Consider the following 27,029-nt stretch of genomic DNA (forward strand, 5'->3'; position numbering starts at 1 on the left):
TTAGAGCCTGTTAGAAAAGGCGCGTGGCATGGGCAGGGCCGGTTCTCTCATGAAGCAAGGTGAAACAATTGCATCAGCCACAGAGATTACCAGGAGCAGCATGTTTGTACATGCAGTCAGAGTAGGAAGAGAGCGAGGTGAAGAGGTCATCAGTGGGGGAAAGCAGCCTGTTGTGCTGTGTGAGGAGGCTGACAGTGAGTGGGGAGGGGGGGAGGCAGGAGAGCAGCAGTGTTTCGTTTTACTTGCACAGCAGAAGTGAGGAGGTGGTACTGCTGTCCTGACTAAGGAGGAATGGAGTGGCTGATCAGTTGTCACAGCATCATAAGCCAGCCAGTGTGCTATTAATTGTATTCATAAAGCGCCAACATGTTATGCAGCGCTGGACAATATATACAAGGATGACAGACATAAGGTTATACAACATAGAACAAAGTTATACAAGGCAAGCTGTACAAGATACATGATCATGCGATATGGGCTGGTTAGGCAGGCCCAGTAATACAAGTACAGGCTGTCATAGGAAAGGAGAACACGATTCTGCAGATTACACTAAGGAAGGGAGGACCCTCCCAGAGGCTTACAATCTAGGGAAAGCAGCTCTTGAGAAAGCCTGCAGGCGCACATGGGAGTGGGAAATACGTGGGGCGGTGAGGCGAGCGTTGTTAGAGGATTGGAGGGGAACGACCTGGTGTCTACCTGGGAACAAGCTTCCAGATGTAGGTAGGGCTGGTTTTGTGTACAGATATATATACACCAAGCATAGAATCTTGAAAGTTATCCTGAATCGGATAGGGAGCCAGTGCAGGGATTTACATAGGGGAGATGTGGATGCGGAAAGGTGCGAAGAATGGATGAGTCTTGCAGCCGCGCTCATAACTGATCGAAGGGGGGCAATGCGTTTGAAGGGGAGGCCAGAAAGGAGGGAGTTACAGTAATCAAGGCGGAAGGTTGATGAGGGATGTGTTGAGCTGCAGCGTGACATCTGAAAACATTAAGTGAAGCAGAGTAAATAGTCGAGGGCTGTGTAATCATTACGAATTGGGGAATTGGGGGTGGGGGAAGAGGTGCATTCTCACAAGTTTGAGTCAGGCAGCAGAGTCTAGACCTGACCCTGGGCACAATGCTGTCCATTCAGGTCTGGAGGATGACACAAGGGGATCTGAGCAGCATGTGATGTTAGCAATGGACCAGGAAGACATCAGGGAGCTAGAAGTAGTCCCAGGTAAGTAACTGGCCTCTTTTTTCCATTTAACAGGCATATGCAGAGTATAAGAAAACAGATAAAGTTATTGATTATACAGGCACTGGGTCAGAGCAATATAGTGATTTTCATGACAGTGGTCCATTCAGTTGATCAGTGTGGGCCTCACTCATTCTCAGAATATACATCAGGCCCAGCAGCTTTCATTCTCTACAGCCACTAGGGGTCACTGTCTATAGTGCTGAGACATCTCTGACTGCAAAGCTTGACTTTCATACAAGGAGAGGCCTCTAGTGGTGGGAAGAAGCAACCACAGTGCAAAATGTACTGGCCCATGTTTGGTTCCTGCCATTAGACACTGCATCATGATGCAGGAGGAATGGAAACACTCCGCTCTGTATAATAATTGTAACATACAGGAATAGACAAACTGCCGAAGCTGGAAAAATACCAATAAATGAAATCTGAACACAGCATTCCATGTGGGATTGATCGCTTAGTTTTCCAATGGTTTTCCTCCGGGCTGGCTTTCCGGTCCAACCATGTACCCCTAAAATATGGTGTGCCCCAGAGCTCAATACCATACTCTGTTGCTTACCATATACATGCTACCACTTGGAAATATCCAAAAATACGGTCTGACAAACCACTGCTATGTTGATGACACCCAGCTAGATTTATCATTCAAAACAGATGGGGCAGACCCCAGTCCAGAAATAAACACTTGCTTAGCTGAGCTTCAGGTGTGGATTAATGACTACATGCCGACAAAACAGCGATTCTTGTCATCAGAGGTCAGAGCCTAGCAACTAAGGAGCTCTGAACTCAGCACCGAGGGTCAAACCTTATTACCCTCCATCATCAGCTGTTGTGAATTTTTTTTTTAATCTAAGTAACATTGCAAAAATTAAGCACCTCATTCCTTCAGAGGATCTTCCAACCCTAGTTCACATCTTCATCACATCGACTTTTGCAATGCCCTATATGCAGGCCTTTCAAATAAAGCTAGTACAGAACATTCGCGCAAAGGCTGTTAACAAGCCATCCCGCCAATGCCACATAACACCAATCTTTTACACATTCCGCTGGCTACCTATAAAATAATCTTTTCTGTTGACAACCCCTTGAGTCTCTCTGCCTCTTTCCTAACTACCTCACATATAAGGTCATCAGTATACCAATAATTCCAGGAAGAGAAGCTACATGAGCTGATAGTCAGAATATATTTACTGCCGAAAGTAGACCTGCAACAAAATCCTTAAAGGGAACCAGAGAGGATGCAATATACATACCTGGGGCTTCCTCCAGCCCCATACGCACGGATCGCTCCCACGCCGCAGTCCTCCTCTGCCTGGAACCGCCGCCACCGGGTCCCGTCATTGCCGCGAGTCGGCAAGTCGGCCGCGGCCAATTCTCCGCATCACCGGGTTCTCTCCCCATACTGATACGCATGTGGCCGCTAACTGCGCAGCCGCATGCGTACATGTATGGAGGGAGCCCCTGTGATGCGGACAATTGGCCGCGTCCGCCGGAAGTGACGGGCCCGGTACCGGCGGATCCAGGAAGCTGAGGACGGCGGCGTGGGAGCGATTCAGGCTTATGGGGCTGGAAGAAGCCCCAGGTATGTATAAAATCTTTTTCTTTTTCCACCCCCCGTTCCTCTCTGGTTCCCTTTAAAGGAATTCTATCAAACTTTCTCTATTTCTGTAAGCATTATAAATCAATTTGCCAACAAAAGTAAGAATAAGCACAGCATATATTTTTGCTGTGCAGCCTGTCTTTGTCTTTATTTAACTTACTGTAGGTGTCCCCTGAGAACTGACGGCGACGGGGAATTGGGGCAGTTCATTTTTGCAAGAGGGGAATCCTCTTGCTGAGTATAGCTGTAGTTTACTCTATTCTGATGCTCCCCACACAGCAGTGAGTTCTGCAGCACACCATCGGCTCATAAAGTTACTGAGAGAAGCCCTCTCTCACTCCTAGTCTGAAGGAGACTGTGCTGAGCTGCGTGATTGTTTCTACACAATGTAAACATATGAGCTGGAGGAGGGCGCCGTCATTGCTCTGAAGAGAAGCCGTAGAGGAAGATTTATTATCATAATAAATCTTCCTCTACGGCTTCTCTTCAAAGCAATGACGGCGCCCTCCTCCAGGTCATATGTTTACGTTGTGTAGAAACAATCACGCAGCTCAGCACAGTCTCCTTCAGACTAGGAGTGAGAGAGGGCTTCTCTCAGTAACTTTATGAGCCGATGGTGTGCTGCAGAACTCACTGCTGTGTGGGGAGCATCGATCAGAATAGAGTAAACTACAGCTATACTCAGCAAGAGGATTCCCCTCTTGCAAAAATGAATTGCCCCAATTCCCCGTCGCCGTCAGTTCTCAGGGGACACCTACAGTAAGTTAAATAAAGACAAAGACAGGCTGCACAGCAAAAATATATGCTGTGCTTATTCTTACTTTTGTTGGCAAATTGATTTATAATGCTTACAGAAATAGAGAAAGTTTGATAGAATTCCTTTAAAATGGGAGGCTGATCGAGCGTTTTAAAATCGAATGCATAACAATTACAGAATCAGAACTTTGTGTATGTTACGGCCAGAACCAGTCTGGCCACTTGGGGATCTGGCCGGTCCAAACTAAAAGCAGGGCTGAGGAGTCGGTACAAAAATCATCTGACTCCAAGAAGTTTATGAAACCACCGACTCCAACTCCAGGTACCCAAAATGGCTCCGACTTTCACGGCGGCAAAGTGAGGAATGAAGCTGCCTCCTCGGCTCTGGCTCCTCCCCCCTGTGCACCACCTATTCAGCTCTGGCAGACAGGGACACGTGCATTCCCCAGAGTCGTTCGTCGCGGCGGGGAATCCTGCCATTTGTTCCTGCAGAGCGGGTTCTGGCAGAGGCAATGTCTGCAGCCTTCCCGCTCTGCTGCCTTGACGCACCTTTCTCACATTAGCCGCAGTGAGACGGCTACGTCTAGTTTTGACCGGCCAGAACCCCAAGTGGCCAGACTTCTGGCCGTAACACATACAACATGCTGTGCTTTGAGGAAATCAGAGGTCACATGTAGCCCTTTGTATTTAGCAAACTGAGCACCGCTGCTGTACACACTCCACGGGACACGTTCAAATACAGTTAAATGACACAATTTTGTGGCCAGATGTTCCTGTTCAGGAGTGAATGACTGTTGCTGGAATCTGGGGGGATTCTAGAGTATCCATGGAGCTCCTGCAAGCTGTGAATGCCAGCCTGTGGTACAGAGGCACCCCCATCCCACAACACTGGTACAGACCATGCGGCCGGCACTGCACCATTTCAGGATGCAGCCAATGGCAGAAGTGATGCTCATCAATGCTTCTTACCTGGACTGTTTGCAGATTCTTCTGCTGTCATCTGCATAAGCAAGGCAACCTGCTGCCGCTCTGATAACGGGTACCCGGCCCGGATTCCAGAAAGTCCAATGCCATAAAGTAAACCAGACTTCCGATTGGCAGGCTCTTTCTTGATGCGCTTCCTTTCAGGACCCTGTTTTTCTGCAAAACAAAAGGAAGCTTTTATGAGGAGACAGAAAGCCACTGCGCAGCACAGATCATACAATGCTGGATTCAGAACAAATGCACTGGGAGGAAAAAACAGCCAACCAACCAACCAACCAACCAACCAACCAACCAGTGATGACATATGATGATTTACCTAGAGTACTACCTGCACTGCCACACAAAATAGCAGCAGAAGATGAAGTTGCATTAACCATTTCAGCCAGTCGTTTTTCACCTTATCCATCCGAGCAATTTTCACCTCCCATTCATTCGCCAATAACTTTATCACCAATTATCACACAGAATTGATCCATATCTTGTTTTTCCCGCCACTAATTAGGCTTTTTTTGGGCTGTACATTTTGCTAAGAATTTCTTTTTCTAAATGCATTTTAACAGGAATACTAAGAAAAAGATCATAATTTTTCAGTTTTCAGCCATTATAGCTGTAAAAAAATACATGCTACCATAATTAAAACCTATGTATTTTATTTGCCCATTCTTCCTGGTTATGACACCATTTAAATTATGTCCCTATCACAATGTATGGCGCCAATATTTTATTTAGAAATAAAGGTGCATTTTTTTCAGTTTAGCGTCCATCACCATTTACAAGCCTATAATTTAAAAAATATTAGTAATACACCCTCTTCACATGCATAGTAAACAAAGTTCAGACTCTTCGGTAACTTTTTTTATTGTATTTTTTTTTACCATTAAACATTTTATTTGGGTAATTTTTGGTGTGGGAGGTAAACAGTTGTTTGTATGTATTTAATTTAAAAAAATGTATGTGGATGTAGTTTTAGTATTTGGCCACAGCCAATTTTTTTTTTTTTTTTTTTTTTTTGTACTGGAAGCAAACTCTTGCTTCCAGGAAGTATAGTGAGGACCTGAAACACTTTTTTTCTTCAGAAAGATTGCGGCTTCTCAAAGAAGCAGTCGGTCTTTTTTGTTGGGGAATTAGATCAATGAACGGGAACCATGTTCCCATTCATTGAACTCCGGGCTAACGGGGGGGGGGGGGGGGGGGGTGGCACGGGAGCGCGCAGCAGTAGCTGAATGGATGTGACGGTCAAGTCCATTCGGCTAAAATGGTTAAAATTAAATATCAAAATACTAAACACATACAAATAAGTATGTTTCTTCCACAGTAAAATGAGATATTACATCTTCCTCTGCGTACATATGTAATCGCCACTGTGAGACTTGGGCGCAGGATACAGCTGGTATATGGCTTATCTTGCTGCTGCACAAGTCCCGGCAATGTTAATTACTGTTCCCCCTCCAGGACGCCTGGGATGTTGGGGAATGGTGTAATTCAGCTTCCAGCTATTGCTGGCGGCCCGAATTATAGGGTTTTAAAATGTAACTTCTGCTTAGTCTTATGACGACGCCGAAGTTGCTCAGTGTGTGCCCAAATCTCCTGCGCTGTGATTACAGCGCTCGCTTTCTCCTATGTTGCTGTCACTTAAAGTAGTAAGTAGAAATCTAACAGTTTTTTGACTAGTCCAGCTCTTTATAGGGGATTCTCAGCATTTATTTTATTCTATACAAAACCACGCCCTGGAAAGGATCTTTACACACACATGCCAGCCCCCCACCTGTTTGCACACTATTCTGGCAGTTGGGATGAGGAACTGCAGTTTACTACGTGCTTTTGAAAATAAGGAAAACTACAAATTCCCATGAGGCGATGGGCTAGTCCAAAGCGCCATCAGTTCAGTCAGATTTCTAGTCTACTGTCAGTGACAACATTTTAGGAGAACATTTTACTCTAGGAGAAATGTACTTTTTGGGTTTTTATGCATTTAAAATGTTAATTTTTTTTTTCGTAATTATGGTCCTTTAAACGGTACCAGATGTAAAAGCATCTGATAAAAACTGAAGCTGTACTAAGTAGAGGGGCATACTCAAATATTCACCTAGTCTCCCTTCCCCCGCCGCTCAACTCTGATCCGTCCCGTTGTCCTGGGCAACTTCAGCGACTCCAAACCCGGCTATACTGTGCCCCGCATGCGCAGTATGTCAGTACTGCTTCCCTGTGGCTGCGCCGAGTGGTGTCACAGGACAGGAGCACGCTTGATCTCCCCCACGTCTCCAATCAAAAGAGCTCATGGTGTAACAAACAGAGCCTGAGACCACTAAATACACTCGCTACTGGCCCTATTGACTTTTTGACCATCCAGCTACACAAACATTTCCACATATGTTTCTGTTAAGAAGTGGGTCACTGGACTGACAAATTATGAAATAACAGGGCAGCATTTGACCAACATTACTTAATGGCGCCAAGCTAAAGAGCACCAGCATACTCCACCCCTTATACATGTTCCAGATGCTTCTACCTACCCTGCATCATAGCCGACCCCTGTTCACTACAACCTAAAGTTCCTTTCAGTCAATCCAAAGAATCAGACTGTGCAAAAATCCATAAGCACCAGTCTAGTACATTAAAAGTAAAACTTTCATTAACAAAATACTGAATCTGCCATCTGTATTCCTTTTGAAAGGGCCAGCTCCCCAGCTGCCATGGTGATCCTTTGGCTTCCGTGTGGTATGTGTCTCACCTGAAACAAGCCATGGGGAAGGGGGGGGGGGGGGGGGTCAGTAAAGCTCATCAGCATCCAGGACAGCTGGCTTCAGAATAAGATGTACAAAAACTGCTACTGTCCATTACATAGTTTTTCTGTTTGCAGCAGCAACTATACAGCCTGCTAATCAACTGCATGGGGTATGGCTGACATCCAACTGCAGGATGGAGTAATCAGGTGCTGCTGATAGTAATCAATACTAGTGCAAACTCTGGGCCAGGTTCGTCAAAGCATTACCAACAGAGTTTTTTTCTTCTAAAACTGTTCTAACCAGCAGAGGAACTGTTTTGCAGGATAGTAGGTAGAGGTAGAAAGTTCTTAATTCCTACATAATACTGACAGTTTAGCATGAATTTCCAGAGCTGCACTAGTTAAGTGCAAATCCATCTCTAAACTGCTGCAGATTAAGGGCCAGTTTCCACTAGAGCGAATCTGCATGCGTTTCCTGCATGCAGATTCGCATAGACAATACAAGACAATACAAGTGGATGGGACTGTTTCCACTTGTCAGGATTTCTGAGCGTTTTTCTGTGCAGAAAAAAATCTGCACAGCAGAGCCATCAGAATTCGCATACCGCATACAGCTATGCGATTCGCATACAATGTATTTAATAGGAAATACGCATGCGGTTTTGGTATGCGAATCTTCATGCGAATTCACATACGATTTCGCATAAACAATGGAAAAATCACACAGGCACTACCATGGTTAAATTCACATACATAGTCATCCACGCGAATTCACACGAAAATTTGCATACAACCGCATGCTAAATTTGCATCCGCATGCAATTTTTTTACGCAGCGATTCCCACCGCACAAGTGGAAACGGGCCCTAAGAAGTGTTTCATAGCAGTTCTCCAGATAGTGCAGCAGTGCAGGCTAGATGTGATTTGCGAAGGGCTCCTCCCCCCCCCCCCCCTCACTCAAAGCTTGCTGACATCAGATGCAGGGCTGTGGAGTCGGAGAGTCGGGCAATTTTGGGTGCCTGGAGTCGGGAAAAAATGCACCGACTCCTAATGAATTTGTAACTGTAATTAAAATAGAAAATATGATAAAATGTTCTATTTCTCAGATAATAGTCATTAAAAATAATGTATATATATACAGTATATATACAGTAATAGCTGTGCTTAGTCCACAAAAATAAAATAAACCAATCAAAATTAGTTACTTGTGCTGCTTTAATAAAGCAGTCCCCGTATTTTTAAGGTCAGATATACATATCTGATTGTGACTGTATATATGATGTGTACACAGGAATCTCTTATATATACTAAATAACATCTATGCTGTAAGAATAAAGCCTGATGTGTAGCTGTGTCACTAATAGAGATGGTCAACGAGATGGAAATAATTCTGCACTGATGCTGATTTATGCAAATGTATGCACTCCCTTTGCTGATGAAATCAAATAATGTGATATGTTATTAAAATTTGGTTTGGTGACTACAAATTAAAGGGTAACTGAGACAGATGAAAAGTGAAGTTTTATACATACCTGGGGCTTCCTCCAGCCCCCTTCAGGCTAATCAGTCCCTCGCTGTCCTCCACCACTCGGATCTTCTGCTATGAGTCCTGGTAATTCAGCCAGTCAGCGCTGTCCGGCCGCATGCCGCTCCCACAGCCAGGAACATTCTGCACCTGCGCAATAGTGCTGCACAGGTGTAGTATGCTCCTGGCAGCGGAGTGTGTGCATGCGCACTACGCCTGACTGGCTCAAGTACCTGGACTCATAGCAGAAGATGCAGGTGGTGGAGGAGGACAACGAGGGGCTGATTATCCTGAAGGCGGCTGGAGGAAGCCCCAGGTATGTATAAAACTTTAATTTCATCTGTCTCAGGTTTACTTTGTTACACAGTACTACTATACTCTACATATGCACTCCCCACAGAGCTGCAGGGAATCCACTGAGAATGCTGTGCACATTGAACACAGAGGTGTTGTCTGTTTACAATCCCCTCATTCTCCTGCAGAGTACCTGCACATCATTCTTACATGTACCCACACTTACATTGCCTAGGGCCTGATAGATGTTCTTTGTTCCGGTTTGCACCTTTTACAAGTACTATTACCAAGGACTAGTTTTAGTCTAAAGGGAATAAATATAGTAGTCTACATATCCTTCTCACTTCAGTTGTCTTGTAAAATTCCTAAGCGTTGGCAGTTAAGAGACGAATTTCATGTTACATACTTTTAATCAACAAAATTGTAATATGCAAATTAGAGGAGTCGGAGAGTCGGTGGAATCCTAAACTGAGGAGTCGGAGTCTGTGGATTTTTGGACCGACTCCACAGCCCTGATCAGATGTGTTGGTTACCTCAGCAACAGCAATTTCCCTCACACACTACATTGTGAGAGATCTTGATAACTCATCCTATTCCTAACAGTTTAAGAAGGAATCTGCACTATTTAGTGATTTCTGAAACAGTTCTGCACGGATTTCTAAAAGCCTACTAATATTTTGTCTCAGACACTCTTGATAAATGTCCCCCTCTGACACGACCCATCAGCGCCTTCTCATACAAAGTACACCTGAATTGACGATTCTCAGAAACATGGCCATGGAGTCTGGAATCAGAAGCAATTATTAGGTACTTGGGAGCCAGCTAGTAAAAATGTACCGACTCCTACTAAATTAGAACTTTAATTAAAAAAAAAAAAAAAAAAAATGATATTTTTCAGATAGTCCTAATATGTGAATATAGTAACAGGTGCACTTATTTCACAAGTAAAACAGTTACTAGTTCTGCTGCAATAAAGCAGTCACTGAATGATGTAAATCAGATACACATATCTGCCTGACTGCATATCTGATGTGCACACCCGAATCTTATGCAATATCCCTGCTGTAAGAATGAAGCCCGGTATTTAGCTGGGTCAGTAGTGTGATGGTTATCGCCGTTATGCAAACTAACACTCATACACTAATACTTATTTTTGTAGGTTACAAAAGAGTCAATTTTATTTGCGCTGTAATGTGTTTAAAATAAACCTGAGATGGGGAAAAAGTTAGCTTTTACTTAACTGGGGCTTCCCTCCTGCCTCCCGTAGTCGGAGGTCCCCTTTTGCCCCCTCTGTTCCGCTGTCACTCCAATTAAAAGTCTGGCCCCACCCGAGCATGTGCAGTTACAAGTCTTTACGAAATGTGCATGCGCAGAACACTCCCGGCTACAGGAGCAAATTTGAAGCACTCTGGGAGATCAACTGGCATTGTTTGCTCACTTCATGGGTAAGGCCCAACAACAGTGATTCACCTTGCCAGCAGAGAAGATGCCAGCAGCATCACTGATAAATTTAAGAATGTAAATCTGGGTGAGGTAAGACTTTGTATTCTGCAAACATTGAAAAATAAGCAACTTTATTCACTGAGTACATTCAGTTAAGTTACACTTAAGGCAACACTTCTGTTAACTATAAAGATACCAAGTACCACCAAGGAAAGGCCACAAATTGTGCCAAAACTCAAATTACCATTTAATTTTATGTGGCTCCAACAGGCAATGATCTCCCCCTTTCAGATGGCTGCCTGCCCCCAGCAGGTGGCACTAGATCTGCATGTCCTGGTGAAGTGTTCTCCAGTGAAAGCAGCACTGCAGAGTGACATAGAATAATAATACCAGAGACCTCCTAGAAGCATCTGAGGCTGTATGACATGTAAGCTGAGCATTACAGCAGGCCAGGAATGTGTCAGTTTGTGGCTCCTCTCTAGCTGCACCGGCAGGGCAGTCACACTTCCCATGAAGCACCTCTGAGGCTGTGTGACATGAGAGTTCCTCTCTAGCTGCACTGTCTGGGCAGTCACACTGTTCCCATGTGTGGCGCGTCACAGAAAGGCCTGCAGCACACATCAGCCCAGAATCCGGAAGAGCAGCGCTCACCCAGACTGAGATTACAACCACATGAACACAGAGCAGGCCACATCTTCCAGAGCAAGGGGGTGATGGCTGGGGGCTGGGCGGAAATGAGAAACACCGCAGAAATGATTATACAGCAAGAAATTGCTGACCCCTTCCAGAGGCCAGCCTCCAGCACAGCTGCTCCTCATATCTGCACACAGGACTGCCATTACAGCAATCCCTCAGCCTGAAATCCATCACAGCCCTACACATGCAGCAAGTGGCCATATAAACAAGCTTCAGGCTAGGAGAGAGAAACAGGAAGGGGGCGGGGCACAACCTGCTTCCCACATCTCTAATTGCTCAAGTGAAGGCAGCGGCATCTGATCCTGTTTACTAATTACACCGAGCGGGGCCTCAGGTACCCAGATCAAATTGCAGGAGACGTGGAACGTCTTCAAGATGTTACCAAAGCATGCTAGTGGAAACAAATGTGATTCCTGGGACGAACGCACACAGCGCTACACAGAGATCATTCCACAGCGCTACAGAGCAAGCGCACAGAGCGCTACAGAGCAAGCGCTACAGAGCAAGCGTACACAGCAGCGCTCAGAGCAAGCACACACAGCAGCGCTCAGAGCAAGCGCACAGAGCGCTACAGAGCAAGCGCTACAGAGCAAGCGCAAACAGCAGCTCTACAGAGCAAGCGTACACAGCAGCGCTCAGAGCAAGCGCACACAGCAAGCGCTACAGAGCAAGCGCACACAGCAAGCGCTCAGAGCAAGCGCACACAGCAGCGCTACAGGGCAAGCGCACACAGCAGCGCTACAGGGCAAGCGCACACAGCAGCGCTACAGGGCAAGCGCACACAGCAGCGCTACAGGGCAAGCGCACACAGCAGCCCTACAGGGCAAGCGCACACAGCAGCGCTACAGGGCAAGCGCACACAGCAGCGCTACAGGGCAAGCGCACACAGCAGCGCTACAGGGCAAGCGCACACAGCAGCGCTACAGGGCAAGCGCACACAGCAGCGCTACAGGGCAAGCGCACACAGCAGCGCTACAGAGCAAGCGCACAGCAGCGCTACAGAGCAAGCGCACACAGCAGCGCTACAGAGCAAGCGCACACAGCAGCGCTACAGAGCAAGCGCACACAGCAGCGCTACAGAGCAAGCGCACACAGCAGCGCTACAGAGCAAGCGCACACAGCAGCGCTACAGAGCAAGCGCACACAGCAGCGCTACAGAGCAAGCGCACACAGCAGCGCTACAGAGCAAGCGCACACAGCAGCGCTACAGAGCAAGCGCACACAGCAGCGCTACAGAGCAAGCGCACACAGCAGCGCTACAGAGCAAGCGCACACAGCAGCGCTACAGAGCAAGCGCAAACAGCAGCGCTACAGAGCAAGCGCAAACAGAAGCGCTACAGAGCAAGCGCAAACAGCAGCGCTACAGAGCAAGCGCACACAGCAGCGCTACAGAGCAAGCGCAAACAGAAGCGCTACAGAGCAAGCGCAAACAGCAGCGCTACAGAGCAAGCGCAAACAGCAGCGCTACAGAGCAAGCGCACATAGCAAACGCACACAGCGCTACAGAGCAAACGCGCACAGCGCTACAGATCAAACGCGCACAGCGCTACAGATCAAACGCGCACAGCGCTACAGAGCAAACGCGCACAGCGCTACAGATCAAACGCGCACAGCGCTACAGAGCAAACGCGCACAGCGCTACAGATCAAACGCGCACAGCGCTACAGAGCAAACGCGCACAGCGCTACAGATCAAACGCGCACAGCGCTACAGATCAAACGCGCACAGCGCTACAGAGCAAACGCGCACAGCGCTACAGATCAAACGCGCACAGCGCTACAGAGCAAACGCGCACAGCGCTACAGATCAAACGCGCACAGCGCTACAGAGCAAACGCGCACAGCGCTACAGATCAAACGCGCACAGCGCTACAGATCAAACGCGCACAGCGCTACAGAGCAAACGCACACAGCGCTACAGAGCAAACGCACACAGCGCTACAGAGCAAACGCACACAGCGCTACAGAGCAAGCGCAAACAGCAGCGCTACAGAGCAAGCGCAAACAGCAGCGCTACAGAGCAAGCGCACACAGCAGCGCTACAGAGCAAACGCACACAAATTTTAAAAGAACTTTATGGCAGGACAAGGACAGTCCACTGTTTCGTGCTCTTTCCCATCTTCATGCTGCCTAGTTCTAAAATGACATACAAACACACCCAAATATATATGCACATATAACCAATCACAGATCATATACTAATTAGAGGACCCGATGGGAAACAGCCTATTTAAATATCTAGTCACACCTCCAACACCCCCATTGGTGGATCCAATCCAGATCCCAGTATTAAAAATTAACAATTAATAAAGGCTAAAAAAGTGATCAGGCATACCTCATGAGTATAATAGTAAAAGATCTACCTTGTGCATCGTTATGTCCACACCTTTTCTCTTATTGTATACGCGTTGGTTGCCGTGGTTACGGCATGCATCTTTGCGTCATTTTGGCGCATACGTCTGTTTGCCGTGGTTGCAGATGGACGGTATGCGTTGTTGCGTCATTCTGATGCATAAGTTTGGCGGGCATGCGTCGATGTGTCATGATGCGTGCGTGGATGTGTCATTTTGATGCGTACGTTTAATGGTAACGCCCTCCTGTTTAGTATTAGGTGTTGCCATGATGCGTATAGCGTCATTTCGGCGGGGCTTAATCCTCCATCCTTTATTGGACGCCTGAACGTTTTTTGTTTACATTAGCGCTATGCTTTCTGTGATTCCACCACCAGGTACAGCCCACCGCAAACTGCCACAGATCCCGCCCCCTAAACATACAGCGGGGAAAGGGAGAGGAGCAGCATGCATTGTACAGTATGGAGGGGAGTACTTTACGTGTACTGTGCAATATAGTGAGACAAGTGCCCCACCAGCCAGACAAAATGATTGGCACACAAGAACGGGATCCCTATACAGACATTAGGCCACTGCCTAAAACTAGGAAACAGCATTTTTGGCTAACAAGAGCCCAATCAGTCTAGCCTTACACATGGGTATGAATGTTAAATGGTGCAGATCTGAAAGTACAAAAATCTTCCAGAGACTCTGAAGCCTCCCTTAAATCATGTTTTTATATTAAAAACCTCGTTAGCATGATTGCAGCACCTAAAATGCTGCATCCCCGCAGCTGAAAACTCAATCAACCCAAACTCCCTGGGGCTAACTGCGGGGAAAGCTTCCTAGTAGAGGCAGAGCTTTGTGCAGTAGCTCTGCCTCTACTCGCTTCAATCTGCACGGATCTCCGCCTCAGCTTTTTAGACCATATATATGGTCGGGATTAGACTGAGCCCCTCTGAGGGACAGTCAGTGACGTAAACGTGCGCTCTGTACAGCATTCTGGAAGATGTCAGCAATATATAAATACTAAATAACAATAATATAAATAATAATGATAGAGAAGCAGGAGGAGCTCCTAATACAGAACTTCAATATGCATTTTCAGATTTTACACAAGAATACAAAATCCTTTTTTGATACATTAAAATTTGCATTTCCTTTAAAAGGGAACCTTAACTCAAAAAAAACCCCACAAGTTTTCCTTACCTGGGGCATCTACCAGCCCCATGCAGCCATCCGGTGCCCTCGCAGTCACTCATGGCTCCTCCGGTCCCCTGTCGCCAGCTAGTTTCGTTTGCGCCGACAGAGTCGGCCGGCCGCCATGCGTACCTTTTTACGCATTCCCGCTGGTGCAGAAAGCCATCGCGGACATAACAAGTACATTCTTACTCATAACGGTTGCAATGCGTAAAAATTTACGCATGACACCTGTAACACGTAAAAATGTACTTGTTAATGTCCACGATGGCTTTCTGTACCAGTACTGTACTGTACTTCCTGTACCAGCGGGAATGCGTAAAAAGGTACGCATGGCGGCCGGCCGACTTCCAGTCGGCAAAAACTAAACTAGCTGACGGCAGGGGACCGGAGGAGCCATGAGTGACTGCGAGGGCACAGGATGGCTGCATGGGGCTGGTAGAAGCAGAACTAGCTGGTGGCGGGGGACTGGAGCAGCAGTGAGTGACTACGAGGGCACAGGATGGCTGCATGGGGCTGGTAGAAGCAGAACTAGCTGGTGGCGGGGGACTGGAGCAGTAGTGAGTGACTACGAGGGCACAGGATGGCTGCATGGGGCTGGTAGAAGCAGAACTAGCTGGCGGCGGGAGACTGGAGCAGTAGTGAGTGACTACGAGGGCACAGGATGGCTGCATGGGGCTGGTAGAAGCAGAACTAGCTGGCGGCGGGGGACTGGAGCAGTAGTGAGTGACTACGAGGGCACAGGATGGCTGCATGGGGCTGGTAGAAGCAGAACTAGCTGGTGGCGGGGGACTGGAGCAGCAGTGAGTGACTACGAGGGCACAGGATGGCTGCATGGGGCTGGTAGAAGCAGAACTAGCTGGTGGCGGGGGACTGGAGCAGTAGTGAGTGACTACGAGGGCACAGGATGGCTGCATGGGGCTGGTAGAAGCAGAACTAGCTAGAGGCAGGGGACTGGAGCAGTAGTGAGTGACTGCGAGGGCACAGGATGGCTGCATGGGGCTGGTAGAAGCAGAACTAGCTGGCGGCGGGGGACTGGAGCAGTAGTGAGTGACTGCGAGGGCACAGGATGGCTGCATGGGGCTGGTAGAAGCAGAACTAGCTGGCGGCGGGGGACTGGAGCAGTAGTGAGTGACTACGAGGGCACAGGATGGCTGCATGGGGCTGGTAGAAGCAGAACTAGCTGGTGGCGGGGGACTGGAGCAGCAGTGAGTGACTACGAGGGCACAGGATGGCTGCATGGGGCTGGTAGACACAGAACTAGCTGGTGGCGGGGGACTGGAGCAGCAGTGAGTGACTACAAGGGCACAGGATGGCTGTATGGGGCTGGTAGATTCCCCAGGTAAATGAAACTCATGGTTTTTTTTTTGAGATTAGGTTCCCTTTAAGTGTCAGCAAATACAGGCAAAGCCTCAACGCCTACTTAAGAGAACAAAAACAAACCAGCTTCTAAAGTTAAGCAGCCAGCACACAGATCAGTACTAGATACAGTGATTTACAATGAACAAATTCTGGAACAGCCAAAGTCATAGCTGTGTGGGGAAGTGAAATGAGGAAGATCCAGCAAGCCACAAATGAAGCAATACCAGCTCAAACACCAACGCCAGCAGGCCCAAACACCGAGCCAGTATTCACCGCACAATAGATAGGTAATGATGAGAATACAAGGCTTAGCATTATGGCACAGGCCAAACACCTGGCTTGTCCCGCTGAATGCAGAGTTCCCCCATACAAACATGCTGTACAGCTTTGTGCTGATCAATGCATTGTGTGCTATAGAAAGTAGAATGCAAATCGCCATACGAATAAACATGTTTATTGCGAACTCACATATTTCCCTCTTTTTTCTAGAAGATCGAGGAAAGTCGTTCCAATGACATTGATCGCGAGCGAGAAATGCAATAAAAACTTCAAAGTGAAAATGCATGCAAAAACAGTATGCAGCATCTGAAAAGTAACACCGCTGTGCGTTTTTTTTCTGGATGCAAATTCTCCATCTAATGGACATCAGCACAAGAATTTTTTGGTGTGTGAATTTGCGTAAAAAAAACAAAACAAAAAACAATTCGCACCCAGTGGAAATGGACCCTAGGAGGGGCAGCTATGAAAACAAGTGCTACATGTACACACTGGAGGCTGGATTCTGGAATGTGAAATCGTTCAATCCTCCAGCAAACCACTTCTGAATCTGAAATCAATCACCTTACGGTCTTATCACTTTAGTATAGCCTGAAGCAATACCAAGCTGTGCAGCCACCAAACAGAACTTCACCAATACGCTCAAACTTCTCACTAATAAACTGTTTAAAAACATACAGATAAGCTGGCTTGCTCTAAACATTGGCCCTCGAGTATGATGGACAGACTGTTAGGCCTCGTTCACATTAGGCAACGTGTATGGCCGTGTGCTTGAGACGCAAGCGCGCCATATAGTGCCCAATCTGTGTTGCGCTGCTGATCCCTTTCATTGCCAAAAATGCGTGCAGCAGTGCAATAGCGCATCAAACTGCTGCGTAGCGCACAGTTAACGTCAGAAGTGCTGTCTGACAAAACAATAAGGGCATAGATAGCACTTCTGACGTTCAGACTATGCGCGCTACGCAGCAATGCAATGCTATTGCACTGCTGCATGCATTTTTGCATACAAAGTATATATAGTCTTGGAACCTAACTCTCCCTCACAGGGGCTTCTGATGTTCTTGCTGATCGGGCTGCCAAAATGCACAGGGCGGCACGTATAATGTGAACGAGGCCTTAGGCAGTGTTCTCCCCATCCGGCTCCTTTATAGCCGGATGCTCCACCCAGCTGTGATTGGCTCACCTCCTCCTATGCGCAGTAAAGCGCCGGCCCTGCATTCTTTCATTGGGCCCCACCTGGCTATTTTTTTAATGCCAGCCGGCTGACAAAAAAAAAAATTCTGGGGAGAACCCTGTTAGGGACAAGTTTGTAAGCCTCTGTGAGGGAGAATTAGGTTCCAAGACTATACATACTTTATACAGCACAGCGGAAGAGGTCAGCGCTATATAAATAATACTTTCAGTTTACTTGATGGGGAGATCAGCAATGAATGAATTACTGGCAGATCCGAAGTAAACAGAACTGCAGGGTAAAGCTGAACCAAGTATGGCCAGCAGAGCACTGATGACCGATGGCCGATGGGCTCAGCACAGCCCAGGGAACAACAGACGTCCTGCTCTTTATCAGCCCAGCCCAGGGAACAACAGACGTCCTGCTCTTTATCAGCCCAGCCCAGGGAACAACAGACGTCCTGCTCTTTAATTGCTCTGCATTGTTTAGTAATAGAGAATTAGTTTCGATCAAATCGCATCAAAAGATCGCATTTGGTGAAAAAAAAAATGTACAGTTAACGGGCAACTTAACGCTAGGTGCACACCATACAATTTTCTGGCAGATTTACCTGTCAGAACGATTATTTCCAACATGTCCGATCTGAATTTCGATAGATTTTTAAACCTTCCAATTTTCCAATTTTTTAAAATCGATTTTCATTCAGTTCTATGAAAATTCAATCGAAATTCAGATTGGACATGTTGGAATTAATCAGGCAGAAAATTGAATGGTGTGTCTCTAGAATTAAGTTGCCCATTAACTGTAGAATTTTTTCAAATTTGATCATAAATTGCAACTTTCAGATTGATTTTATCCTATTAAGCAATCAACCAAAGAAACGTTTACCAATTGCCTTCATAAATGGCCAATTTTCTATATAATTCAATCATTCCATTTGCATCATAAGATGGCATTTGGGGAAACAATTGTACCATTAATGGACACCTTTACACGGAAGGTACAGCAGTTGCCACATAACTACCACATAGTCCTGGCAGGCAGACTCTCCTCGCAGGAGAGATCTGTGCCCAGCATGAACACACACTGTAAACAGCCCATCAGGCTCCATAGACCTCTTTCCACTACCGTGGTGATTAAAGCAACTGGTTAAAAAGCTGAATGGGAGCGATCAATAACCCGGCCAGAAGATGCTGCCTCCTCCCCCACACCGATGCCTCAGCTCTGCACACATCCATTAGGCTGATTCAATTAAAATGCTCTCCTAAAGATAGAAACAGACGTAATCTACTTGATAGAATATGGCAGTTAGCAAACTGTCTGCTGTAAGCTTTATAATGCCCTTATGGCAGCTTCCCATTATCTAAGAGTTATGGAATCACCCCGCAGACGTACAAATATAGAAAACAGCAGCCCTACAAGGAAGTAGACTCGTATATTCGCTACTGCAGCCTGCACAACTACACCTAGATTCTCAAAGAGACCAGAGCAAAGTGTGTCATTCTAAATACAGTAACCTCATTACCACCCTGCCCAAGTGCCTGTACTTACTCATCACAATCCACAAATACCAGTGACTTAGGCAATCAACAGCCAGAGGAGCAGCGCTGCCCCCTACCTCAAGTCACTATGGAGAGGCAATGTACAGAGTACATCACAGCGCCACCTTTTGGCCAGAGGCAGTACTGGTACTGCAAGGCAACACTGGCTGCTGTGGCGGCTAGGCCTTCATCACCTTTGGATGGGGACTAGGAATGGTCTATGAGATGCTGCTGAGTTAGTGCAATTTATACAGTTTGTAAAGGGACCAATGAAACTCACCAGCTGTTGCCAAACTGCATATAAAGTAGAATCTCAAAATAGTAAACACTGATATAGTAAATAGCGTTGTCATGGTATACAGGAAGTAGTACATTAGCAGTGGATCCCGGCAATGTATTGGTTTACCCCCTGCTGCGTCCCCCCTCCACTTGGCTACCTATACTGGCTGCACCTATTCCTGGCTACCTATACTGGCTGCACCTATTCCTGGCTACCTATACTGGCTGCACCTATTCCTGGCTACCTATACTGGCTGCACCTATTCCTGGCTACCGATACTGGCTGCACCTATTCCTGGCTACCGATACTGGCTGCACCTATTCCTGGCTACCGATACTGGCTGCACCTATTCCTGGCTACCGATACTGGCTGCACCTATTCCTGGCTACCGATACTGGCTGCACCTATTCCTGGCTACCGATACTGGCTGCACCTATTCCTGGCTACCTATACTGGCTGCACCTATTCCTGGCTACCTATACTGGCTGCACCTATTCTTGGCTACCTATACTGGCTGCACCTATTCCTGGCTGCACCTATTCCTGGCTGCACCTATTCCTGGCTGCACCTATTCCTGGCTGCACCTATTCCTGGCTGCACCTATTCCTGGCTGCACCTATTCCTGGCTGCACCTATTCCTGGCTGCACCCTATGGAAGGAAGGAGGAAGTGCGCGTAGTGAGTCTCTCAACGTGAAAGACGTTTGGAACGCATAGAGGACAGCGGACTTATGGGTAAGTAACCCCCTCTCTCCCAGCCGCACACCTGAGGCAATCAAGCCTCATTTTAATCACGGATTCGAATAGCTCACTACTAAGCAACCAAGACTGCTCCGCACACACAGGAAAGTCCAACAGGGGGCGTCTTACCTGTATCAGAATCTTTTTGATCTCCATTTGCTCCCACTGAGAAAGGCAATTTTCTTTTAGTAGTTTTCTCTTTCACTTCTTTACCTCCATCATTTCGATCCAACTTTGGAGTTTTGTTTAGGGAAACTTTATCTTTATCCTAGAAAAAGTAAAAAACATTAAACATTTCATTAAAAGCAAAAAAACTACAAAAAGGAAAAAAACAAGTCGCACAGTTTTAGCTGACATCAGACTCCATTTGCTGAGCCACATAACCCATAAATCGGATAAAGACTGAGTCCTCTTTGGCCCCAGCATGGGCCGGCTGGTTCTCGACACACTATGGATTTCTCTCACCCATTCGGCCATTAAGATGTTAACTCCAACTCACTGGCCATTTTACTGCTGTATATCTTCGCATAAAATCTGCATCAATTTGCTGCATCCAATCGGTCCATTTTTCAACTGCATAAACTTTGCATCAACTTGGATTTATTAACTTCTTGAAAACAAACCATATGTATGTACAGGGAAATTACTAGCAACAAAATGTGTTCAATTGGACCAGCCCTATAGTACAATCAAATAGCGGTAACTTTATTCATATGTTATTAACCACTTCAGCTTACAGGTGTTTTCACCTTCAAGACGGAAGCAATTTTCCCCGATTAGTGCTACTCCCATTTATTCACCAATAACTTTATCACTACTCATCACACGTAAATGATCTAGATTTTTTTTTGCCACAAATTAAGCTTTTTGTGGGAGATACTTGTTTTCAGTAATTACTTTATTTTCTATGCATTTTATAGGCAAAAACACACACAAAAAAAAAACCATACTCCATTTCTCAGATTCCATCCCCTATAGTTTTAAAATAAGCAATGCTACTATAAATAAAACCCACCCATTTTATTTGTCCATTAGTCCCGGCTATCAACATTTAAATCACTGTATGTTCCTAGTACAATGTATGGTGTCACTGCATTATGTGGAAATAAACAGTACTATACATGACACACATATAAAAAAAAAAAGCTGAGTCCCTAAGGCAACTATTTATGCCCCCTCCCCCCTTCGTTGGTTTGCATGGTAACTGGGATTGGCTGGGAGGGGGGGGGGGGGGGTGGCTTTGGAAGGAGTTAATCATTTCTTTGAATGAAATAAAATCCTCTAGTGTAACTTTTCACCACTAGATGGCGCTAGAAACACTCCCTAGTTTACTAGGAAGTGTTTCTGTTTCTTTTCCTCTGTAGTTCATTCGAGTACTTTATTATGAATGTACATGGCCCCTGATCATGTCCATTCATTACAGGCACTGCAATTGGTTCCGGGAAGCTTTGCTTCCCTTCCCCAATTGCAGAAACTGAAAACAGCTGGGGTGCACAGGGCCACGGCCCCGCACGCACTGCCGCTTGCAAAATGGACGATAATACTTTACCTGCGCTCTACATATCTCTCTGGTGGCTGCTGGAGAGATACGTAAAGCGTGCACTTCTCTTGCGTCACACTGGCTGCGACTGGAGGAAGTTACGGGACCCGGAGAGGGAGACTGCTGATTTCAGCAACATATTTGAGTCCCATAATGGTCTGCATTGCTGAAGTAAGCACACTATTAGGTCAATTCATAAAGCATTCCCACATGCGGTAATGCTCAATACAGCTGACTTTACCGAACCCTCAGCAAAATGTCAATTCATAAAAGCTGTTACCGCATAAAAAGCTGACATTCCCGAGCAGAGCGATAAATTACCGCCTTGTGTGGGGATTATCTCAACACGTCACTAAAATGTCAATTCATAAAGATTAGAGCAGGCGGTATTATGCCGGATACACACCATGCGTTTCCGCGTTCGATGTGCCCGTCGATACGCATCGATTCGATTATTTCCGGCATGTCCGATTCACGTTTCGATGGATCGTTAGGTCGATTTGCTATACTTTACATGGCAATCGACCTAAAAATCATGGAAATGCGCTTGGAAATGCTCGGAAATAATCAAATCGACGCGTATTGACAGACGCATTCGACGCGGAAACGCATGGTGTGCATCCAGCATTAGGACGGAGAATACCGTCTGTTTAGAAAAGGTGATAAGAGAGCAGATAACCGCAAAGTTAATGGGGACAGATCTCCCAGGCAGCAGCAGCGAGGGCGGGGGGTTCCAGAATACCCCAGGCTGTGTTTTTTAACCTCTTAGGTACCTGTTTTCATATTTTTTTTTACAACAGAAAGCCTGAATGTGTAAAATTTTATTAAATTTCTTCTAAGCTGTGGAAATTAAATAGATTGTTTAGAAAGACTAATAGACAGATTCAGCACAAACAGATGCAGCTTTAAAAAAATGCACATCTACAGGGAAGTTGGGGATGCCTCTTATTGTAACGCTGTCTCTGCAGGAGAAAATGTATCAACTCAGGCAGCACCGCCAGCCTAGTTTGGGAAATCACCGAACTTCTATCGCAACTGTAAACATTTTTATGAATGAGCACACAAAAGTCTAAAATATCGAATGCGGTATTTTCCCGACCAGATTTTTTTCCCTGCACAGCCTTTTATGAATAGAGCCCCAAGTGTGCTCAGGCCCTAACACAGACGTGTGTGGAGCGACACCGGTACAGGTTTAGGATATATCACAAGGAACATGGCACCCAATCTCTATAACAAAAACTCTGCCAACAAACTGTAAAAGTCCAGACAATCGAGGGAGTTATAAATCTAGTAAAATCATAAACATTAAAGTAAATGATTTGGATATGTAGCAAGCTTTGATTTAAACTTTGCACAGTGCAGGGCTGCTCTGCCAAGAGTACAGGCAGCATCTATTTGCCAGTTGTGCGGAGGCTGATGCCCGTAAGCCAGAGCTGGACACATTTAACAGTTTCCAGTATGCTGGATCGATTGTTTCGGCATTGATCTCTGCCAGCCTATCATTATGATCGAATTGGCAAGCATATACAGACTTAGGCCCCGTTCACACTGCACGCGTTTCCAGCCGCGTTTTGGAAACGCGTGCAGGTGGCCGATACGCACGACATCAGACATTGCATAGAGTGCAATGTCTGATGTTCACACTGCATGCGTTCCGGACCTGTGCGGTCCGGGAACGCATGCTGCACGCATTTTTTGTAAAAACGCATGGCTGTCCCATTCACTTTTCAGTGATGGGATCAGCCACGCAACGCATACGAACGCGGATGGCGTGCGTTCGTACGCGTTGCGGTCCGCATGCGTTGCGGTCTGCGTTCTGCAGTCTGAACGGGGCCTTAATCCTGAGATGGCTGGTGGTAAAAGTGGTCACCAGGTAGCATTCCGCAGTAACCATGGTGACAGATCAGTGTAACCTTGATACAAAGTACTGCATGAAAAGCCTTGATGCTCCAACACGTGTGTGTGTATATATAAAGCAGCTGTGGCCTAGTTTTTAGCCAGCCCTTCCTCCTCTTCTGCAGAAAGCACAACCCAACAGCACTCCGTCTACAACCGCGTGACATCTGCTTTGTGTTTGTGTGCAATTTAGTGCTGGACTTTGGTGCCTACATTTCATCATCATCGAGAAATCAGACAAGAGCAGCAGTGACTTCATTAAGCGGCTGAGAGTCGCTGTGATAAGTGGCATTAAGAATGTGTAACAGCGTAGAGGCACACAATGGCCCCCTCTATTAATAGACAAACAGGAACTGTATTATTCCCAGAGCAGCCCAGACAGTCTCTGCCCAAGAAAAACGCCCAGAAGAAAAGCAGGAAGCTGGACACAGGAACTGCTCAGCAGATCAGGTTTAGTAAACACTAAAAAAAAAGTAAAATCCTGCACAACCAACAATCACAAAAACATATTTAAACTTGCTGGGAGGCTGAAGAGGTGTTGCTTACGCTATGGAAACTATGGACACCTTCATGCTACACTAGTCTTGCGTTAGTACGGTGGAGTAGTGGTCAGCGCTCTTGCCTTGCAGTGCTAGGTCCCCGGTTCGAATCCCACTCAGGGCACTATCTGCACGGAGGTTGTATGTTCTCCCTGTGTCTGTATGGGTTTCCTCCGGGCACTTGAGTTTCCTCCCACACCCCAAAAACGTACAGATAAGTTAATTGGCTTCCCTCTAAATTAGCCCTAGACTATGATACATGCACTGCACAGTACATACATAGACATATGACTATAGTAGGGACTAGATTGTGAGCCAGAGGGACAGTTAGTGACAAGACAATATACTCTAGAACTAAAATATGACATGTTAAAAATGTACTAGTATACAGATAACCGTCACATTCCCACACAGTCTTTATTATAAATATAAATTATTCAGCGTGTGCACAGCAACCCCTCCCCCCTCCCCCCCCCCCGACTGCTACCTGGCAAGCAGTCCGCCATGCGGATCAACTCGGGCAAACAGCCAATAGCTTTGCATTTGCTGCTGGACAAGCTTCCCGCCTCCCCTCTCAGCCCAGCGATGTCCACAGAGAGATCGGGTCCCAATTACTGGGGGGTGGCATCAGTCAAGCATGTGCACTGGCCTTGCCTTTCTAAATATTGTAATCTACACACAGTATTATAATTACATTCCTTGGGGTCCTCCATCATTTTATCGGGTTGCCATTTGTTTCTGTGCACTCATTGAAATAAAAAAATTAAAAAAAACAGAATCCCTTCATAGTAAACTTCAAGGGATGGGGGAAAGTAGTTTTCTGTACAATGTATGACCAATTCTGATACACAGTAGTAAAGTGCCCACTATCTGGAATTCAGGCAACTGGAAGTCTCCCCTAACTGGCATGCCTGTGGGATAACTGACCTCTTTTGGGGGGCTCTCTGTGGGTGCTGGCAGGCTTTACTTAGAAATACTTATGGAGCCTCCAGCAATGGCTAGCAATCTCCTTGTATCTCTCTGGATGCTTCTGTGTACGGAAGACTGAGTGTCACGTGACCCGATGCAGGTCAGCTGACACTCCGGCTTCCCTGCACTGGGAAAGCTGCTCAGAGCCTGTAGGGGAGATAAAGGGAGACTGTCAGACATCGCTGGAGGCTCTGTGAGGATTTCAGAGGAGAGGTTTGCGCTATTTCATCTGGTTGCTCAAGCACATAAATCCGGCACCAGGCGATCCTCGCCGGTGCCAGATACTGGGGATTTTGCTGTATATGTATACAAATGCATTTCCTGCGACCTGAGCACCAAGTTTACTATATCCAGAGGTTTATTATAACAGCCATTACAAACTAAAATCAAAGATAGCTTTATTGGCATGACCAAGATTCATACAGGTATTGCCGAAAAAGGGGACATGGAAGGGGGTGGGGTAGGGGGACAATGGCTAAGCAGTCTGGACATTTCTAGGTTTACAGTTCCGTTATGCTCCTCTCAGTCTGTGGCATGCTGTGACAGTGTGCAGCGATTGTCACTGTGGATTCCTCTTCTCCCAGTAAGATATACCGGTAGGTTTTTTTTCTCATCTTCTAATGTAAGAAAGTTTGGGAATAGTTCCATCAGTTTCTTAACCTCCCTGGCGGTAAGCCCGGCCTACGTTCAGGCTAGCCGCCGGAGAGGATCGCATGGCCCCCAGATTTTTTTTTTTTTAATAAAATTTGTTTTATATGCTTAACCTCCTTAGCGGTATGGCCGACACTGTGTCGGGCATACCGCCGGCTGTCCCCAGGAGGCCCCCAGTATAATTTTAAGCAATCGCACACCTGTAATAGCTTCAGCTAGCACTAGGCTAGCTAGTAGTGGTGGCCGGCATCCAACCCCCGATTACTTCTGATCCCACCGATCGCAGCTAAATACATTACCACCCCCCCTGAATCCAGCGATCGCTCAGGCTCCCTGCACATCTCTGGTCCTCTCTATGGGGAGGATCAGGTCTGCGCATCATGTCGCCGACATCATGTTCAACCCTCCCTATAGAGAAGAGGCTGTGTGATCGCTGGATCGGGGGGGTGAAATGTATTGAAATGCATTTAGCTGCGATCGGGGGATCAGAAGTAATTGGGGGGATGCCGGCCACCACTACTAGCTAGCCTAGTGCTAGCTGAAGCTATTACAGGTATGCGATCGCTTAAAATTATACTGGGGGACTGTCGGCTGAAAACCCTCTGGCGTGCATAACGCTCAGGAGGTTAAGCTAGCACTTTGCTAGCTAAGCATGCCCCCCCCCCCCCCCCGATCCCCGCCGTTATAAGTAACCCCCAGGGATCCCGCGCAGCCTCCCAATCAGCTCCAGGCGTCGCTATGGGGAGGATCGGGACTATGCATGACGTCATGTCAGATCGTCGTCATAGCGACGACTGAAGCCACATGGTGAAGCTGTGGCTCTCGTGGGATCGCGGACGGGTAAATATTGCCGGCGTCGATCGGGGGGAATCACAGTGGTGCCGGGGGACTTGGGAGGCCACAGTTAGCTAGCAAAGCGCTAGCTTAAGCAATTTAACTTTTATTTGGAAAACTCCTCCCGCGGACGCAGCATCGGAAACCGTGTCCCGCCAGGGAGGTTAAAGTAAGTGTCCCTGTATGCAGTATATTTGGGGCAGTGCAGCAGGAAGTGGCTTTCATCCTCGAGGGTTTTCTGCTCACAGTGTTGGCATAGTCTCTACTCCCTGGGTTTGTACGTCTGTCTGTGTCTCTCAGACTATTTCGAGGTTGTGAGCACTCAATCTGTAGCTTCCATTACTATAATTAAATTCTACTGTATCAAACAGATGGCAATAGAGGGTTAAATAGACACCCAAACCAGATTTTCAGCATTATTTCTTTGTGGCTGAACTTGA

The 27,029-nt window shown here is 46.7% G+C and overlaps 1 protein-coding gene across 2 annotated transcripts in view; it reads right to left on the reverse strand.

Moving 5' to 3' along the window:
* The window catches only part of ANKRD11 (ankyrin repeat domain containing 11), a 282,262-nt gene that overhangs the window by 47,932 nt on the left and 207,301 nt on the right, over window positions 1-27,029 (reverse strand). For both annotated transcript variants that reach the window (XM_068259483.1, XM_068259482.1), the window contains 2 exons: window positions 20,290-20,428; window positions 4,566-4,736 (listed from right to left, as the gene is read on the reverse strand). In XM_068259483.1, the coding sequence (XP_068115584.1) occupies window positions 4,566-4,736; window positions 20,290-20,428 (310 nt within the window). The remainder of the gene's footprint in view (window positions 1-4,565; window positions 4,737-20,289; window positions 20,429-27,029) is intronic.

Source organism: Hyperolius riggenbachi, chromosome 11, assembly GCF_040937935.1.
Source record: "Hyperolius riggenbachi isolate aHypRig1 chromosome 11, aHypRig1.pri, whole genome shotgun sequence".
Taxonomy (NCBI): Eukaryota; Metazoa; Chordata; class Amphibia; order Anura; family Hyperoliidae; genus Hyperolius; species Hyperolius riggenbachi.